This window comes from Bombus pyrosoma, linkage group LG4, assembly GCF_014825855.1.
Source record: "Bombus pyrosoma isolate SC7728 linkage group LG4, ASM1482585v1, whole genome shotgun sequence".
Lineage (NCBI taxonomy): Eukaryota > Metazoa > Arthropoda > Insecta > Hymenoptera > Apidae > Bombus > Bombus pyrosoma.
Genome location: NC_057773.1, coordinates 8,240,888 through 8,261,635, shown reverse-complemented (window position 1 = coordinate 8,261,635; position 20,748 = coordinate 8,240,888). Strand labels below are relative to the sequence as shown.

General features: G+C 34.2%; 1 protein-coding gene across 12 annotated transcripts in view; it reads right to left on the bottom strand.

Moving 5' to 3' along the window:
* LOC122566701 overlaps window positions 1–20,661 on the bottom strand; it is a 123,479-nt gene extending 102,818 nt beyond the window's left edge. For 4 of the 12 annotated variants that reach the window (XR_006316600.1, XM_043724336.1, XM_043724335.1 and 1 more), the window contains exon 1: window positions 19,893–20,658. Coding sequence is in view for 5 of the 12 variants with exons in the window: in XM_043724336.1 (XP_043580271.1) it covers window positions 19,893–19,937 (45 nt within the window). In the remaining 7 variants the exon portion in view is untranslated. Of the gene's footprint in view, window positions 1–17,988; window positions 18,152–19,892 lie in introns of those variants that run through there. The other 8 variants (XR_006316597.1, XR_006316596.1, XR_006316595.1 and 5 more) reach the window with 4 other exon arrangements.
* Between the last annotated feature and the right edge of the window lie 87 nt (window positions 20,662–20,748).

The window sequence follows — 20,748 nt, the reverse complement described above, 5'->3', positions numbered from 1 at the left end:
TATCCCACGTATTATAGAACATTTTCACTCTAATACATCTATACGCAAATTATAACATCGAAGACAACTAGATATATTTTAGATGCTGAGAATAAATCCCATAATCATTAGTGCAATAAAAAAACAAGTACGAAATATAACACTTTATTGATCGATTCAATATTCTTTTTAATTGGCAATATTATCATAATGTGGGCAACCGTGTATTCTTTACTTTCAAGTGAAAATCATTCTTCACTCTCTTGAAATATCTTTACATCGAAATTTATACAAAAATTTTCAATATTTAAACTTGAAACTTACTTGCAAAGAGCAGCATTTGGTTTACCCATGTAAGAATTAAATTAAATTGAAATAATTACATACATTAAATAACAAAATATTAATTCACGCAACGAACAATAATAATAATATAAAATTCTATTTTAATCATAAATAATCTTCATTTATATCCCTCAGCAATAAACCGATATTTCTTTCATTCTTTATATTAAACTAAATATTAGAAAAAATTGGTAAGTATTTTCTAAGATGAAATTTCATTGAAATATTTCAATCCTTAACTCGTAATACAACCTTTCACTTCGATGAATCAAACAAATTAATAATGCGAACGTAAACTTGCCGTATGTAAATTTTTGCACATAGGCTAACGTTCGAAATACTCAGATGGTATGAATAACCATGAAATTAACATAAATTAGAAAATCTGCTGTTCGCGTAATTTATGCAGGATGAATGCCTCCCACTCGCGATTTCTTAAACAGACAATGCGCTATTAAGAGCGCGTTACTAATTACATTTATCCTTGTATTTCAGTGGCTAGGTAATACAAGCGCTTTAAGGAGAGATCGAACACACAATTCCGTGTGAAAATGCAAGGAAAATTCTGCACTGAAAATCCCCGATGTGCAATAAAAATCAAGTAGGAAATGAAGAAAGGTATTTTAAATGGCAATCTTTCCTTCTTATAACAGAATAATATTACGGTAAACGCGTTTTCTTCTTTTACTTCCGACATCTTAAAATACAGTATCTCACGAAAGTGTTACATTGGAACACTTGTGGAAACTTTTACACGATTTACAATTATTTCTACACATTTCAGAATCCTCTTGCATAATTGATATTAACGAAATTTTTTACGATACAAAAGTTATAAATTTTAGCGGTACCAGCATATTCTCTTGTGCAATAATTTAGAATGTACAGTGACTTCCAAAACTGTTGCAACATCCTTTCAAACTGATTAACTTTTTACAAATTAGATCAAACGATTTGTTTTTTTTGGGGGGGGGCGAGTTTTAGATGCGTTATTTAAATTTTCATTATATGCTCGGATAAAGAGGTTGAAAAATGCAATTACTTTCTTCTTGACGACTCTGACCAATTGCCATTTTTAGAAGATTGTTGTTCTACGTGCCTTAGCAAACCAATTCTCCTAACTTCTCAAAACAACCCAAGTCGTTTGGTCTAATTTTAGAAAAGTTGTTCAATCCCAAGCGATTGTTTACACTTGCGACAGTTTTGGAAGTCGCTGCATTTATTGCGAATATGTATCTATATCTTAAAAATGTATCTATCATTATTCTACGCTATTATAGACTAGAAAAATATAAAATACTAACGTTTCACGTCGTACGAAATCATACTGTTACTTTTCTAGACTCGTGCAACGACGAAACGCATCTCTCTTCCTGCTACTGAATACACAGTGACTTCCTCTTTCAGTTCCTGATTGTACTATTCATACGTGAATACCATTCATTACGAATTAATTACAAACATGCATACTAGATAAGTCCGACAGATGCATTGATGTACGTATTCACATGTAACAGATCTATCGAGATACTGAAATACTGATGCATCAAAAATTTCTCTCTGGATTGTGACAACGAAATAAATATTCGAGCAGATCGTAGCTAAGAGACATCCTCTAACTCGATTCTAAATATTCGTGATAAATTAAAAAAATTCCAATTAGATTTAACAATTACATGCGAGAATTAATTAAAATTGTAAACTCGTACAAATGGTGGCAATTAATAAACGCTAACTACGGGTACAATTAGTACCAGCTGCAAAATTATGCGTTCCAGGAAACAAAAAATGTAGCCTGTTCCTTAATTTAATCTGAAAATTAAGACACGGTGCTTTCTTCGCTCCTTTGATGTAAAATTCCTCAGATTGTTCGCAAAAGATACGATTATGGGCAGCAGAATATTTGATAACTTGTATCAGATTGCATTAAATCTGTTCTCTAGACAACTCTTATCGAACTCATTCTTTTGTGCGAAATTCTATTCTGCCGACACGTTCAATAATTAGAGCTGCACTGCAATTTTATCAACTAACCAGAACAGAGGATTATGAAATAAAACAAATACGCGTACATAATACGAAATCCTGGAAAATTCTGTTAAAATATATTTCAGAAATTTCTTCGTTTGATATTACTTTTTAGATAAGCGTCGGGAAAGAATTTAAAGAGTTACTTAAATTTAAAAATTATTAGGTTAAGGAAGAACCTTTTTTTGGCTCTTCTATAATCTCATCGTTTGATGTTACGTTTCCGTCACATATTAGAAGAAGTTAAAACTAATATTCTTCTTTTGCCGATAAAATAGCGCAATTTATATAAGACGAAATCAATTGACGAAGCGAGTTAATGAAACGTACATCGACGAATTTACGTTTGTAAAAAGAGATTGATGAATAAGAACATTAACAGCTAGTTTACGTCACGAGTACACAAGCATTAATCACATGTATCTGTTGTACTAAAATTTTCATATACATATATATGCGTACATTTTCTAGGATTATTCACCGATACTTTTACCTTAACGTGTAACAGCGACTTCCTGTAGAATGTAACATAAAAGGTAAAAAGTTAATGATCAAACCTGTGTCACAAATTATGGTCCGATATCGTAATAACACACTTGTATCGTTCATTATTTAAATAACATCGAGGCAATAACTTCGATATACATATAGCTCTGCTTTAAATATATATCATTAGTCTCTGAAATCAATAATATATAACATGCTGCGCAATAAATTACTGTTTACCAACCTGTTTGACTATTTTTCATTTTTTGACAAATGCAAAAGATATAATACATTGATAAATCGTATAGAAAATTTACTATTATGATTATTATATTAATATTTATTAATTCAATTACTATCGGGGATTATTCTGGCCTCTTAATTTATTTGAAAAGACACACAATTTTTACTTTACTACTTTTAAGTGAATCACGTATCTTCAACTTCATAAAAAGTTCGTTACAAGCAACACAATTACCGTGGAAAATTTATATATGTCTGCGATCGTATATGAGTTACACGCAAGATTTTACGTCTCGCCGGCGGAAATAACTTGTGCAAAGAACAGGAGAAACAATAAACAGGAAGGGTTCGCGCGGAAAATGCGCAAATCCATCCAGACTAAACAGAAAAATTACATCTTTACATAAAAATACTGGTTCGGTTAACCGGTTCAATGTTACTGGTTTAATTCGGATAAAACTTTGTCTGCCGTTCTTGATATGTGATATATCTTGCTAATAATATTATCGAATGATACAATTTATTATCAGATACAGCATACTTTAAAAATAAAAAATGTATAGGTAGTTCCATATAGAGAAATAGAGTTGACCTTAAGACCGTTTAATCTTTCTAATGATATTTTGCTATCGGCTACAATATTCAAAACTATAATTTGATCCCGTGGAATATTTATATATTGGGAAATTAATCGTTCAAATATTTACGTTCGTTTACTTAATTATTGCCTGCAATTATATAAGGAATAATAGAAAATATGTTATTTCGATAACCAGCAACCAGTGATATAATAACATAAATCATTAATAAAAGAAAGAAATTTTAAGAAATATATTAGATAATAAAAACACGTTTACTAAAGAAAAAAGGAAGATCGTTTCTTTATTAAGTCTATCAAATTGAGAATTACGGTTTCAACAGCAAATGTCAGTATATAGTTGGTTCATCATCGTTGCGGCAAATTGGCTTGCGTATTACCCTGTCTACACTTAACATGCCGCTGAAAAACTGCGGCGTTACGTCCTGTCCTATTCTTTGATTACGTACTTCCAGATGATCGTTTCCCGACATGCTACTAATTTCACTCCTAAGATTCGATAAAAATATATTATTACTATTGCTCGTCGAGTGTAAGAAAAGAAAGAAGAAACTCTATTCAGACGATAGATTCTAAAAATTCGAAAAATAAATTAAAATAAATGGAAAGATTGGAACAAGATTTAAATACATAAATAATTCTAAAAATAAGATTTTAAAGATGTGGAGTTCCTTTTAATAAAAATAATTAAAAATATAGAAGAATATAGGAGTACACATTTAACTCGTTAAGAAATTCTATAATATAAATTCAGATTTCTTTTATTACACGCCAAAATGATGGCATTTTGCACGGTTCGTTTACTGAAAAAATTTTCACTGATGTTTATGTTTACTCGTTTGTCTTCTTGCAATTTAACAATAACCCCAATTTTTATACCATAGTGTACAAGTTGTTTGAAATTTGTATGAACTTCCCACTGTGTTACGAATCAATAGATAAACAGATATTATAATCTTATTTCATTTTATGAGGAGATCGATATGAACTGTTCAATGTATAGAATGATTAATTATGAATACACGTTGAAAACTTGAATGTTCGCCAATTTGAATTTCTCAGCTGAGAAATGTCCCGTTTAATGAATAATGGGAGAAACGTGAAGCTATATCCTCCAAGAATTTCAATGGAACGGAAAGCAGAAATGTCCCGAAGCTATCGCATACGCGAAATTTATAGTTAACCTTATAAATCGTACAATAAATTTCGCATGACTGCAATGGAGGATATAGGGAGGTTACGCATAGGTGTCTATGTACCTTTTCCTGTATCGGTTTTATCGTACGTGCATATCTAACAATAAAGCATGTTTTACGGTTTATTTGTCGCTCATATTGCCATAAATATTAGAAAATTTGCGCTCACATTATTTCATTACTGTTTTACGCTTTGATAGAAAAATCGATAAATTCAAAAATAAAGAAAAATCAATAACCGATATTTATTTAATTATTACAAATAACTGAATATTTATTATTCCTACTTTTAACTTTCAATTAACAAAACTACATGTTCCAATGTAATTAAATTGTCCATCCTTGCGGCTCTGTCATTCTTTAAAAATTTCTGAGTTTTCATGTATCATAGAACGTTGTCAAATAAAATTATTCACAAAGTATCTCGGCAAGAAGATACAAAATTACATTGCTCATTGAAATTACCGATTTTGGAAGCTACGCTAATTTAAACATTTTCTATTCGTGTTCATCATAAGCTTTGTGTAAACCCATTTTATTCTAAGCTTTATTATAAGCTATTTCTCATAAAGATATATTTTCATTAGAAGCATTAGACTGTTATATTTTAACGGCCTCTATACACGCCATGTCTTATAGGCTTCTTAAATCAGTAATTCCGTTAAATTACTCAGAAACGCTGGTTTTATCCTACTTAGCTCTGCAGCATCTGTGGCCAGCATCTATAAACCAAATAGGAAATCTCAGAAAGCTAAGAAAAGGATCTTCCAACGCAAAGCGCCTGAAACGTGGGATTTACCAACGAATTAATTACGACGACGATATTCCACAGCGAGAAACGTTCGTCATCGCGTAATACGATAGCGTGGGCATTTCCATAAGCGAGATTAGCGTTCGTGGACGACGATTGAACAGACTGGCCGGAAGGAAAGACGTTCGTCGTGGTTTTGTCTGGACTTTACGACGCGGTGCGTTGCGTGCGGATACATGGAAGACCCGTAGGACGAGCACTTTTACTTTCCAAAGCGATAAGTAAAACCGTGCGTGACGCGCGTCACATACGAACATCTTCGCACACCACGGAAAACAGAGTCGGATGAACGCCTACGAACTACGAAACGAACGAACAACGTGGGTTCTCACTAAAAAAATCCCTCGATGCGCATGCACGCACGCCCACCCACCTAATCATCGACGTATCGTGTGCTCACCTACACCACCTTATAGCACGTACATATTAAGAAAATCGGAATAGAAGCTGTTTAATAAGCCCGAAAAAAAGACGTGTCAAAAAAGTGAGCGTGAACGTGACTAAGAATAACGTTCACACCTTATACGATTCGAACAATTATGTATCAAAGAGGCAGACCGCATTCTCAAGGTTTTATGAATCGAGAGTCATATTTTCGAGAAAGATAATTTTTTGCAACTCGCTGAAAGATCGTACGAAGCGTAATTGCCTTCGAGAGTTGATTAAGAAGCAGTACTAAATTGATAGAGTTCGATATACTTCGATATAAGAGAAAAGTAGCATAGTAATTCTCATGTGATCGGATGAGAATCGAATTCCTGACGAACGTGTAAACTACCCTCGTATTTTAACATTTAACACGACACATCTGGAATCAAGTCGCGACTCACTGTGTAAAATACTCGATTCTACTTATACTTACTACGATACTTTCTACGATTTCATAGAATTATGGAATTTAGATGGACAGAAAAATAGAAACCAAAAAGATATCGAACGAATTCTGGATATTCCTTTTTCGTAAATACGATGTGAATTTGATAGAATCCAACGATGTAAATTAATTAAAGGAAATTTCTGTTCTTAGTAACCTAAAATCGAATTTTTCAATGACCACGTACTTGCTTACTTAGTAACGTTCTATTAATCTAATTAAAATATAATAAATAAAATAACGTAGTGATTAAAAAACAAGGAAATACATTGGAATAGCGAATTATGTATTTGATTGGTATCGAAGGTATAAATTGTTAAACCTTCGTATTCCACTGACGCCGCTATGTCGTATGCGAATTCTCGTTTAATTTTATTTTCACCGATATGAAATGGAAGAAGCCAAGAAAGTTACCGTATAAATAAAAATTCATAGACATCTAGAATTTTTCTCTTTTCGAAATGTAACTTTTGAATTTCAAAAATCCCTGCTGTAAAAGAATGCTGGAATTTCTGGCTAATCGTACCTAGAACTTCCGAGAATGCATGAGATTAACCTCCTCGTTTCCACGATGATCGTATGGCTACATATTTGGAATTCTAAAGTAGAATGTTACTTTCGTCTTGGAAACTAATCATAGAATTGCGAATAAGTTTTCTTCCATTTGTAATCCGTTCTTAGACATTTCTAAATGTCGAAATATTTGTACGAATTACTCGTTTATCATGAAACAGATAAAAAAAATCCTAAATAAATGATGGAAGGGTGAACCAACCGTTTTGCTGATGACCTCTCCCGAGATTGGAAAATATATTAACATATATTTATACGCGTCTTCATATAAAATATGAGATGTATTTAATCAATGAATGAATAAAAGAATTGCACGCTACACTTCGTTATTAACGTACGATCCTCACATCTATTACATATATATACGTAATATAAAATTACACAGCAGTGTCTCCCATAGACAACGCTAGCATAATATACCTTGATTTCTAAAATAAAAAATGAACATAACTCACGGTGGTAACATATAGCCCCTATCAATTTACAACGTATAAATTATAGTAGCATTAAATTACAGCATCACTCCCTTAATCGACTAAAGAGTGTCCACTTGACGAGGAATAAATTTTTTAATTATCCAATAAATTGAATAATAAATCCTTCTATGTAGTACAATACGCTAATTTATACCGAATCATAAATATAATTATAATTCTGTAATAAACAAGAATTTTAATCTATACATACAGGCTATAAATATAAGCTAAGATCTTCTGCAGTAAATGCAATGCGATAAATATAAGCTAAAATCTTCTGCAGTAATGTCGATGCGCTGATAATTAGCCATTTCTCGAAGCTTACGTATACTTGACATAATTAGAAATAAAATGCTCCTTTATTCTCAGTTAACGATCGATCGTAAATCAAACACACGTGTACGCTTCATGGCGTACTACGAAGCACGCGATTAAAGTTTGTAAGACACACCGTACGTGATAATGTGACGAGAAAATTTCAGTAGCGAAACAACGAATCACGCAACTCGAGAATGTTAATTTCGTGTACCAATTTGGAACTCGTCTAACTACATCTATTAATCTTTAGCGATCTCATCTTAAAAAGTCGGATTCATCGCCTCAAGGGTTTATGACCAACAATTAATTCAATAATACCAAATGACAGACATTTCGCGTTAATAAACTTCAACTTCGTCGATAGTAACACAGTCCTGTAACACGTTCACGTTCATACGTCTTGAATCTGAGTCGGTGCTACAAATATGGTAAATTTAATAGGACTCCATATTGTAATTGAGCTAATTTTCTGTGATTTATAACGTTGGCACACAGAAGTATAAAAACGTAACTATTAATCGATTAAGCTTGTTTTCTTGATATATGTTTCCCATTTCCTGGCAATCTGATGCTGCTGCTATTGTTTTCTTTAGATATAAAAAGAAACAATAAAAACTTTTCACAAATCACCCTAGAATTACCGGAACTCTTTCAAATGTCCTACTTTTTGTTTTATAGATCTATTCAAATTTTTGAAACCCCCATTAAATGATTCTTTCACGAATAGAACCTTTCACAGAAACCAAAGCATTTCTCGGCATATTTTCACTGCACACACGTATCCTGATACAGTTTAAATTCACACAGAATAATTATCGTAAATTTCATTAAAGTCACCCATATCTTCCGCTCGCCTAAACCAACATTAAACAACTACAACGAACAGCCACGAAGATTTTAAAAGCAGGCACATAGTACAGAACGGAACATCGAAATAACACTGTTTTCTAAGTCATCTAAAATCTGGTAATCATCGATCAACTGTTCCCAACATCGGTTACATTTTCACGTGTTACAACCTAATAACACAGACATTAATGAAAACCAGATCGCCAATGAACGCGTTAACCTGCTGCTTAATGACTTCCTAGACCATCAACGTATCTTGCCAATTCATCATCTCGCTATAACCACAGTTCCATCCAGATACTTGCCATCACGATTCGGCGCAGAACCCCTGGTCGCGAGTTCCGCATTGGTTGCAGTCGGCTAAATTCTTAACTAAAATACGCGAGCCAGGATCACGAGACAGCGGTTAGCCGTTCGTTCTTCCGTAATCGAAAATTTTGCAAAGCTTATCGGCACGCCACAGTCGCCCGTACACGACTATATAGCTATCCTGGTTCTCTATAACCGTACCACACGATCGACCGACCAACGAATCCATATTCCGTGCCAGGATGCACCTGCCTCCCTGACAAATCGCCAAAGTTATTCCAACGGCAAAGCACGATTTACCCCTTCATTAGAGTCGAAGAATCTGTAACGAGAAGTAGGTGGTCGGAAGGAGAAGCGAACTCGGCTCATGTAACCGCAAGCACGCAGTTTTAAACGAGAGAAATTTCTCCGTTGCTCGAATTTCTGCTTGCATAATCAGTACCTACACGGAGAAAGTGAGGTTCTTTATCGGGAGGCTGGTGCCCGGAGAATGTCAGCGTTTTGTCATTCGTTGCCCTTATACGGCATTTTTCATATACAGATACGTCTATCACTGGCGAAGCGTGATAGCTTTGATACTTTGTTATTCGGGGTTATTTGACACTAAAACTGCGAGGATAACCGAAATGAATAACGCGTAATATTTTGTAGGAATTATTGTATATCATAATATTATGTTATTTTATATCAGAATGTTTGTAGATTTGCGGTGGAACTGTTTGAGGAGTTCGAATGATTTTTTTGCAAAATATACAATTTGTACAGAGTTCTCGACTTTCTTCGAGAGAGAAATATCATTTACCCGTTGTATAACCAGCTTTGCATAATACTTTGTACGATGGTATTATCAATAATCTTCTTAGCAACGATAACGCGAAAATTATAGATTTATGCGCGACTAGGAACTCTAGCATAGACCTAGTTTTAATGGTCGATTTAGCCTCACTACGTTATCTGTCTGATTACTTTATCTTCGCAAGTGTACGTTATAAAAGCAATTACACGTCATACGATTTCGACAGCTGTTCCTATTACATATTTGATTTTCTCCGATTTATTCAGCCTCACTTCCGATAAGCTTTGCTCTATTTGCGCACTCAAAGTGTTAACAAATTAAATCGTAAAATCCTAGATAACAGAAAATAAAGCAAAGCTGATATTCTTCGCTTATTTTTTTATTTTTCTTATTTTTTCCCTCATTCGTGCACATACAATGTTTCACGAAACACACAATACACGTTCGTCCCCGTGGTCAGAGACAAAGAACTCTATAAATAACAGATGAAATTAATATTTCAATGTGCATTACCCCACACGACTTTCTCAAATGAGGTGACCGATAGATACAAATGTACTTGGTGTACACAAGCGTACGAAACGAATGAGTCACGATCAGACGTAACCACGGCTCGGTCGAACGCAGCCTGTAATCAAATAGGATCTCCGTACGATCCAGTGAGCAAAACGCATACTCGTGAAAGTCTGGCACCTCGCGTTACTAGCAAAACTCGTTCAGTTACACTTCACTGTCTGAATATAATAAAACCAATGCGTTTCGATAGAAACTGAATTCGTCCATATTGTCGATCGGTTTGCGTGTTGCAAAATCGAAAACACGAGGAAACGAGTTCACGTGCATACATCGTGAATCATTCTCTCCGTTAATTGCTCCTTCGACCGGTGAGAAGAAAGAATTCGGCCCAATGATCTGTACGATTCGAATAAAAGATGCATTGTATGGAAACAGAAACGGGTATCGATTCGTATAATAACAACCGACAAAGTTCGTTATTAAATAGAGATTGTCATTAAGCACAGGAAAAGGTTTTGTATCTTTCATTTTATACTGTATTTCGTTACTTCAAGTGCATACACGTACGTGTGAAAATGCTCATGAAAGTATTTGAACACTTATCCGCGATATTTATTACTCGATACTTTGATAGTAATTTAATTTTAGTTTAATTTATTTAATTTTAAACTGCAAGGTAGACAAATATTTTAATATACTTTGATAGTGATTTAATTTTAGTTTATTTAACTTTAAATTGCAAGATAGACAAATGTTTTAATATACTTTGATAGTAATTTAATTTTAGCTTATTTAACTTTAAATTGCAAGATAGACAAATGTTTTAATATACTTTGATAGTAATTTAATTTTAGTTTATTTAACTTCAAATTGCAAGATAGACAAATGTTTTAATGTACTTTGATAGTAATTTAATTTTAGTTTAATTTATTTAACTTTAAATTGCAAGATAGACAAATATACATATATAACTGACGTGGTTGGTTGTAAAAAATATAAATCTCATACAGATGTTGCGATATAAGAAGCAGTGTTGCAGTAGAGAAATAGAAGAAATAAAACGTGATACGTAGTTGAGATTTTGTTGCAATGCAGAATAATAGCGAATGTATGAAACGAACGAAGCTCTATCCAGGATGTCAAGTTTCTAATGATCCTGTAACTCCTTCCTTATTGCATTCGGAAGCAGATTAATTGTAATTTCATATTTTCATTACGCGTTACACGGTTGATTCGATCAGTCAAATTGTAAATCAGGAAACCAAAGGAGAAATGGTACGCTACATGAAAATCGATTGGCTCGGCTCCATGCCGCGGCGTAACGATGGTAGAATAGATGCAATGTTTCCTTCGTGAAATCACCTCGACAAATCATTTCACTTCGTGCAAGGATCTTAGATTTCCTTTCCATTGCCTTTCATACGCCAGACATGCTTTTGACTTCTCCTACTTTTATTCTATCCTCAACTAGAAACGTCTGGACAATTTGTCCCTTATAGATTGTACAGATTGATCAAAATAACTAGAAATGTACAGTTTTAATTAAACGCGAAATGGACATGTAACATCTACAATTAGTACTTAACCGGTATTTATGATTAATACTTGATAGTATGCTAAATCTCTCGAGTAAACTGCTGATCCTCTAACACAGTTTTTTCTAGATATTATAATTGACAGTTTAATCTATGTATCTTTTCACTATATTCAAAATTAGAAATAACTTTTGCAAAAAGAATTAATTCTGTTTTCCCTTATTATCTTTTTCGTTTAAACCGATCCGATAGTGGCTCGGCTAGAGAAATACGTACAAATTATATTAGTCTTCGGTTATTGAAAAAATACATATTCTTACTGCAATACGCGCTGGAACTTGTGCAAAACGCTACACGTTTAACTGCTCTACTTTTAAATTATGTGAAGATTAGATAAGAAATATAGAGATCGAAAGCAGAGTAAATAGCATACGCATTGTAAACTGTTCCTTTCCCTCCCCCGCCCCTTTTTTTTAGAACGACAGATTTAAAAATTTAAGAGAATAGCAAGTGTGCCACCGTTAGAACGATCCGAGTGGTTCGCAGAATTTGATGACATTATGTTAATCGGACCTACGAAAGCATAACTGGAACTAACAATGAATTGCACCTCGAATAGGGTTAATCTGGTTTACGGAACCGTGCACTGTTACTTGAAAAAAATCGAGAAAATACCAGGAAATGTAGGATGATGGGTCCTTTTAAGAACGCAAAATATAAGCTTATTCTTTTGTTAATTCAATGTATATAGATATAAATTATTTCTAGCCTGAATTATTACTTAAAAGGAGGAGTGAATCACGTATATCAACGTCGTTAAAATACAATGAAGCAATAAAGATAAACGAGCAGAATCAAGCACAAAGTGGCAGTCTTTATTTATTACTGAAAATGCATATAGAAGTTTGTAGAATATTGTGTTCCTGTCGTGTGTTATATAAAACATCTTGACATTTCAGTAATGCTGTAACGAAAATATTGGCAACATTTGAAATCAATCGGAAATTGAATATAGAAATTACAGAATAGTTACTGTGAACATATGTTCGATTAAAAATTAGGACACAGCAAGAATAGATATCATAAGAATATATTAAATGTTAAAAATGCTTCTACTGAACATTACGGCTTATTAATACAATGATGTTTAAACAGCATTTTCTGTGATCTATACGATACTTGCTAAGATACTAAAGATACTTGAGATACTAAATATCTCGTAGTTTCTATGTACATTCTTAGATTTTTCTCCAACTGTACTAATACAATCATGATTATCGAGCCTCGTTACAGTGCTAATCGAATTTCAAAATGTTTCGTATAAAACATGTAATATATTCGCAAAAGCCTTCTATAGATGTTGGAATACTTTCGTGAGCCACTATAGGTACACGCTAGCGACTGGCTGTTCCAGCGTTCAAAAATCAGTGAAAAATTATGGGAAATAATTTTCACTACACATCAACTTTCATTTGCACAATTTCTTTCTACGAACTTTTATTTTCTAATCCCAAATACACCGCTAACCAATCTCGAACGAAAAAAATTCGCGTCACAGACCGACAATCGCCTCTTAAAGTTCACTCGTCTGTGTCGTCCGGCTCGGTTAATAAGAGTAAAGACGATCTACCGGTTGAAACCGTTTCCGACGATGCGGCGTTCTACCGAGAGTATCGGCAACGTTCAACGAATGCAAACCGACCACAATAACGATACCGTTACCAATTTTTTAGCGCGGTTAGCACGCGAATAGGTTTACCGAGGAGAGCCGCACGATGCGCCACAATCTTCCACTCGATAGTCACGCCACTCCGCGCAGTTATACACTCGATATCCTTGCGCTTCGGCGTGCCCTGCGGCTTGCGAGTGCGCTACGAAACATGCGCACGCGAAAACCAAAGCAAAACAAGAAAATACTGCGCGTGCAACGTGTTTCACCGCAAATATTAGATCGAGTAACGAGCTCGGATCAATTTTAAAGGGACGCGCGCGTTTCGCAGACCAGATGTGCTGTCCCATTGCACGGCTCAACTGATCAGCGATAATTAATAATAGTTGGACGAAGTGATTCGACGTTTGAAATGTTATTGTATGTTTATGTGAAATAAAATAAAAATAAATTTATATGAAAAATATTCGATTCGTGTTCACGTGTTGCACGTGTGCGCCACGATTTCGGGGTCACCCTATTCATCGCTTACTGCCTCCCTCAGTATCGAACCAGTCACTATACAGAACTCATGGTAGATTGAAAGTCATAATAGCGCAAGTGAAGAATTTGAGAAGCTGAATACAGTTGCGTATTTTAACTTCAAAATTTATCGTTGGTTTTATGATCAATTAAATTATTCTCTGCCACGATACATCTTTATGACTTGAGGGAATATAATCAACGTTTTGTGATAATAAACGCAGAACGCTATTTTATGGAAACTAGGCAGTAAACTGGCCTACACCATTATGCTTCTTAGCTATATATTATACAGCAGCATCCAAACACATGGAATTTGTTGCATCGACATATATATACCTATAGTCAATAAATAATGCTACACGCATATATACATATATATAGTGGATATAGCGAAGTTAATACCTAAATAATTCACTTAATTTTCAACATACCACGTTCGATTATAACGCGCTCTCACGCTATCAAGTAAGTAGTCTCGAGCGCATCGGAAATTCGTGAGGCCATTCGACGTTAAGCAACGCGACACGAGTCACCGAGTTACAACACAACCTCGAAACGGCACCCGCAACTAATTAATACGTTTCGCGTGCAGTTTCAGAGTATCGAGATGTTGGAACGTTAACTTGGACAAAATTTACCTGTAATTATATTTCAAAGGAAAATGAAATTTCTTAGAAGTTTTAGGAGAAAAGTAGATAAAAATAACAATTTCTAATCCTACTAATTGTCTTGAAAATAGCTTTGCAATTATTATCGTCTTAAACACATAATAACTTGTATACAATAAACCATTATTCAACAGTACAGATACAAACGCGAAATCTATAAAAGGACAAATCTAGCATTTTGCAAATTGCTTGCAACAGAGAGAAATGATAGTGTATAAATTAACATTCTGGATAAAAATGTTTGCAACCGTATAACTGTACGATTCTTATTACAATTTCTGGCTAAAGCAATTAAGACACTGATAAGATAACATGTTTCCGGCCAATTTAATTACACGAACTGTGTCTTTATTGTTTGTAGATTATAATATCTGTTTATAATGAAAAACGATTAAACGTTGGTATTATTTTGTGTCGAGGTCAGAAATGCTAATGGCATAGGTTCAAGAAACGAAGGAACCTCACGACGCGAATTAAATAATCGATCAAACTCGGACTATCATTTAAATCACACTGTAATTTTCGAGTTCACAAAACGCTTACCCGATCGTACTCGATCCACTAAATCCACTTTCACCGTTTACGGTGCTCTGCAGATAAAGCTCGTGATGATCTTCACTTTGAATATAGACCAACGGAACGCTTCGAGTCTCTTGGTCTCTAAGCCTTTCCACTTGCGATCTAAAGAATACAAATATTGTAGTGCTTCTGAATGCCATGTTTACACGGTTCAGTGGCACCTCAAACTTTATGGCAATTCGCAGAATATTCGAAAACGTGAACTACTTTTCTTTGAAATAAAAAACGGAACATAAATACACTGTTCAAAACCCCTTTTAGTCAAATTGGACTGTTCGAGAATTGAACATTTCAGGGCAGAATTTTTCTCAGTCTGCGAAAGGGAACATTTCTCTAATTAATTATTGTTAATAGAAACGCTATTCTTTTTCGGATAGTTTCGTGAAAAACATATAGGATATTAAAGTTTGGTCGCAGTTTTATCGTTGGTTAATGATTATCGAATTTACCCGATCTGCGAAGACAAGGCTTCCCTAAACTGCAAAATGTTCCTCGCCGCGGCAGCGTCGCGGTTCAGTACACTCACAAAAATTCCATTTGTAGTCATCGCTTCGGTGGTGGTCACAGAATTTGAAATCGTTTGAACAGGTTGAGTTTGTGCTACTGTAGCGATCGCCGGGTATTCGCCTGCAAGGAAGCCCGACTAAATTTCATGACGCACGAATCGATGAACTTCATATCGTATTCGATTTCCGAGTCGCATAAGCCGTGATGGAAAGAGAATGAGAACAGAAGAAAACATGGGAGAAACGTTCTTACCGGTAGAAATTCATTTAAGTGGAAATGATGGTCTCTAATCTCGTAACAAAACTATGAGACAAACGAATATTGAAAAAAGAAAACATATATGTATCGATTAATGGATTTATGTATGCCGTGTTAATTTTTGTTTTACTTAAAAAATGAAGAATGGTAACAATTTGTTGAATAAACGCGAAACGCAATTGAAATTGTATTTACGTGCAATGTATGTAAAAATGTGTATTATAATTTTATATATTTTGTATAGACGCATTTGTGCAACAGCCCATTCAATATATTTTGTAATCTTATGAATTCAACCAAAATTTATCCAATAAATTCTATAATATCTACGTTTTGCACGATATACAGAATAAATATCAAACGATGTAATTTAACGATGAATTCTTCCGAGAACGTTTCATTGAAAATAAATCAATACATCGACAATCTTTCGATAAATTCATTACTTTCTTCTCGAATATAGAAAATATCTACAATATATTTCCGTAGAAATCTAATAAAAGCGGAATAACAAAAGAATAAATAAAGGAATAAAAGGCATAAGGGAGCTAATGTATGAATCATTAAACACAAAAATCTCTATTGGAGAATCAATAAGCCCGCATGAGGGGGTCAACCCTACTCCACCATCGTAATCAACGATTGAAAATACTTGTATTGTCGTCCGTGTGCACGGTGGAAGTGGAAGGTCCTTCAGGATTCGAAGGGTCACTGGGAGTTCCGTACCACCTTGTTTCGACCACATGACTCTCCGGCCAGTCGACCGAATCCCTGTCTGCCGGTATATCCCGTTCATTGATCGACGCTAACAAATTGCAGCTCGTCAACAGTTTTATACAGACGGATATAAACACGACAACTATCAATATTTAATTTTATATCGATAGATTTTCAAATAAATGAACTGCCAGATAGAAATTTTCAATTTTGAAATGGCAGTGAGTAGCAAAGATCGTGAAAGTACACGCTTATATTTGGAACACGCAATTATCATTGATAAATTGAATGACTATGGGATGTGGAGAAAGAGAAATTGAATAATAGTCGTTGCTTTATTAACGCACACTATTTAGTGATTAATTACAATAGCATTAGTTTGTTACTATAGACATATTATTTTGATATTGTTAAATCGTGTTTATTAGAAATGTACGCTGGGTGTTCCCTATAAATTAACGCGAACTATTCCGAGTGAATTATTTTATGGTAAAAATTGTAAAAATTGTGACAGTATCGCCTTTAATGTATTTTTGATACTGTAATAGAGTACCTATTTATATGACGAATAAAATACTTCTTATTGGGAAAGTTCCCGACATATGTATAACGATAACAAGTAAGGCAACTCCTAATGATAATCCGAAAACGTTTCAATTTACCTGAAGATAAATACCAAAGATAAGATCCTATGCAATTTTAATATGGCGTTTAAATGATGTAAAAATAAAAATAAAGAAACTGGTTGAGGACATTTGCCACAAAATCTTCGTTGTCTTCGCACGCACAAGAAGAAACAGTTTAACTAAAACTTTCTAACCACTTATGTAAACATAGGTTCTATGCAAAGGATATTAGAGTCTAGGAAAGAAAATATAAGTTTTATATTTTAAGAAATATAGAAACAAGCCGCCTGCAAGAAGACAATATTTAACTTATCATAATTGAACGACAATGAAATTTTCTATCTGATTGTTAATTTAAGCTAAAGATTAAATGCTTTACGAAGAAGAGAAACGAAAGCTTTGTCGTCCATGGAAGATAAATTCTTTTATGGAATATGCTTAGGTTAACGACCAAATATAATAGTAATTTACCACTCGAGACTTCTAGCATCACGTGAGTTAACATACTTTCCGTGATTTCAGATACTTCAGAAGTGCCATCGATCATTTCCCTCTCGGATTCGAGTTTTCCTCCATTCTTCAATCTCATCAAACGTTTCAGGTAGGAAGCGGCATTCGGTAGCTTCAATCTGATCTGTTCGTTATGATCGCTAAACGAGGTTTCGTTGAAAAGCAAGACGGAATGTCGCGGCACGTGAGACATTCAAATTGTTAGATAAATACAAATGCTCAAAAACATGTTGTTTACCCGAAACTTATACAGGCCGGGACGAGAAATTAAATTAAACCAAATTAACAAGTGCATGCTACAGAACAGTTCGTTCGCAATTTTGTTTGTTATGCGAATGTTAGTGATTACTGATTTAACATTTGGATACTTTTACATTTTCTGCTTTGTATGTTAATATAACTTATATGGATATTTTTCTTTCTAATAGAATCTTGCATATTTCCTTTTTCGATTTTTAAATAATATGGTACTTTATGCATTTTTAGTTAAATATTAATAAATATACAAATCATTTTATAGAGATTTCATAAATCTAACCAAGTAATAACGTTAATATTGAAATAAAATTAGTAAACACATTTTTCTATGTGGAGTTAGATACTACTTGAATTATTTAATGATAAAAATAAATAAGACTAATAGCTTCAATACATAACACTTTCTTTGCTAGTTAATCTAAACGGCATTCGAATTTGTAGATAAATTATTACAGACCGATTACATTAAATTTCTTCTTAAAAACACTCACAACGCAGTATAACAAATATAAGGCAGAAAATTAAGAAAATCACATACACATATGTATAATTAATAAAATAATTTAAAAATATCGTACATCTCTAATAAGATAAAATAATACAAAAGTAAAACATATATAAACTGAGAATTTTCTTAAAGATAAATAATAGCACCGCTTTAAGTAATCGAACTACGAACGATATTATAATAAATTCATAAAAGATTACGACTAATGCAAACAAGACGAAATTACATTCGCAAAAAGGAGAATTATTCATTTATAAGAATATCAAATTTATGAAAAGTAAACATAAAATTTTCTGAGTGTCAAGCATCCAAGTTTAAGGTGTCACTCACCTTCTTGGTTATGTTACTCACGATAGACAGACTCATATCTTTAATACGTTTGTCAATGGAACCCTGCGAGTGTAATTCCCCCCCGTTGTTCGCCATGGAGGCGTTATTTTCCGCCACGTTTTCCGATGAAGGCCCATCACTCATAGTGAAAGTGAAAAAATCCACGAAGAAGTACACGGAAACTAGGCGTAGACCTTGTTACTTGTCAATTTTCACATCGTGCGATTTGACATTACCCGTCGGTTTTTATCGACCGTCACTTTTTCGTTGACATCACCTTCGTTGTTTTCCTTCGCTCTTATTACAACTTCAACATTTAAATAGCAATCGGTGAATTGCTACGTTACAAAACACTATTTGATGTATGTACTTTCAAACGAAGCTAACCAAAAAAAAAAAAGTCGTGGTACATCGAGTTACGTATATTATACACGAGTGATATCTTATTATGCACTGTTTCGTCTAAGTTTCACGTGATTATGACAGTTTGTATGAAACGAGCCTATACGACATTGCCAAGAAACAACTATCGCTATTATCTGTATCAGGAACAGAGTATAATTTCGGTCAAATTGTATCAAACGCATTCATTTCCAAAACATCTACGGTAGATAAATTTTTCAGTACAGAATATTATGTATGGAAAATGAAAAACAAATGCTTACAGGTTATCAAAAGAAATTAACAATTTGGAGTACATATATACTCGATTGGGTGGACATGGCGATGCAGGAAGCAGTGGTTACCGGACACATTGTGTCACCGTGCGATTACCACGAAAAATGACAAGCGATAATTCACTTACCTGATAAGTGTAAGGTGTACAAGGAACGTAAAATTCTCTGCTCATAATAATCGAAGCTCGGAACGGTTGTAAAATCCAGCTGACGAATCTTGTGCAAGTGTCAAAATGCCGGTGGCGCCATCTTGAACTCGTCTGGAGTCGAGGTCGTCAAGCTGTCACGAGGAAAAATTCACGATTTCTCTCAAGTATAAGTGCCATTTTTGTGTTACCCTGACGAAGATCTAATCACGTTAGCTTAATCGAGCCTGTACACTTCCATGCGAACTTCAAAACGTTACGAGGAACTCGAACACATGCGTTGTCAAATCACAGTACAAGTCACCAACACACAATACACATTTCACGCTGTTATTAGAATAAGCGGAGCTATCAAATTAATCACAATGCTCTCGACTGGACGGTATGGTTACAGATGCTTGAAAAGTCAAGTGGTAAATCCCTGTTCGCTGTTCAAAACTTCTCGCGGTACATTTATGCGATCAGAATTATGGCATTATACCACCTTACTACGCCATTTTCATGTGCAGCTGTCGACTTAGCTATAATACGAACAAACCACCGTTCGCGTCCACTGGCAAGTGCCGACTGCCGCCAATCACGAACATCAAGCAAATAATAATCATGGCTACCCAACGTTTCGTTACACTAGCGCCATCAGGCAATTTATGTATTTGAATCGCAACTTGACTTCCGTCGGTAATGTAAATGACGACAAATTTTTTTACCTTTGTTAACGGTCCTTATGTGTATGCTTTTTGTATTTATCAACATGTATAAACAAAACAAGAAAAAATGTACACATATCTGATACAAATATTATTTTTATTTTCCATCAATACATTATATGTATTTCCGT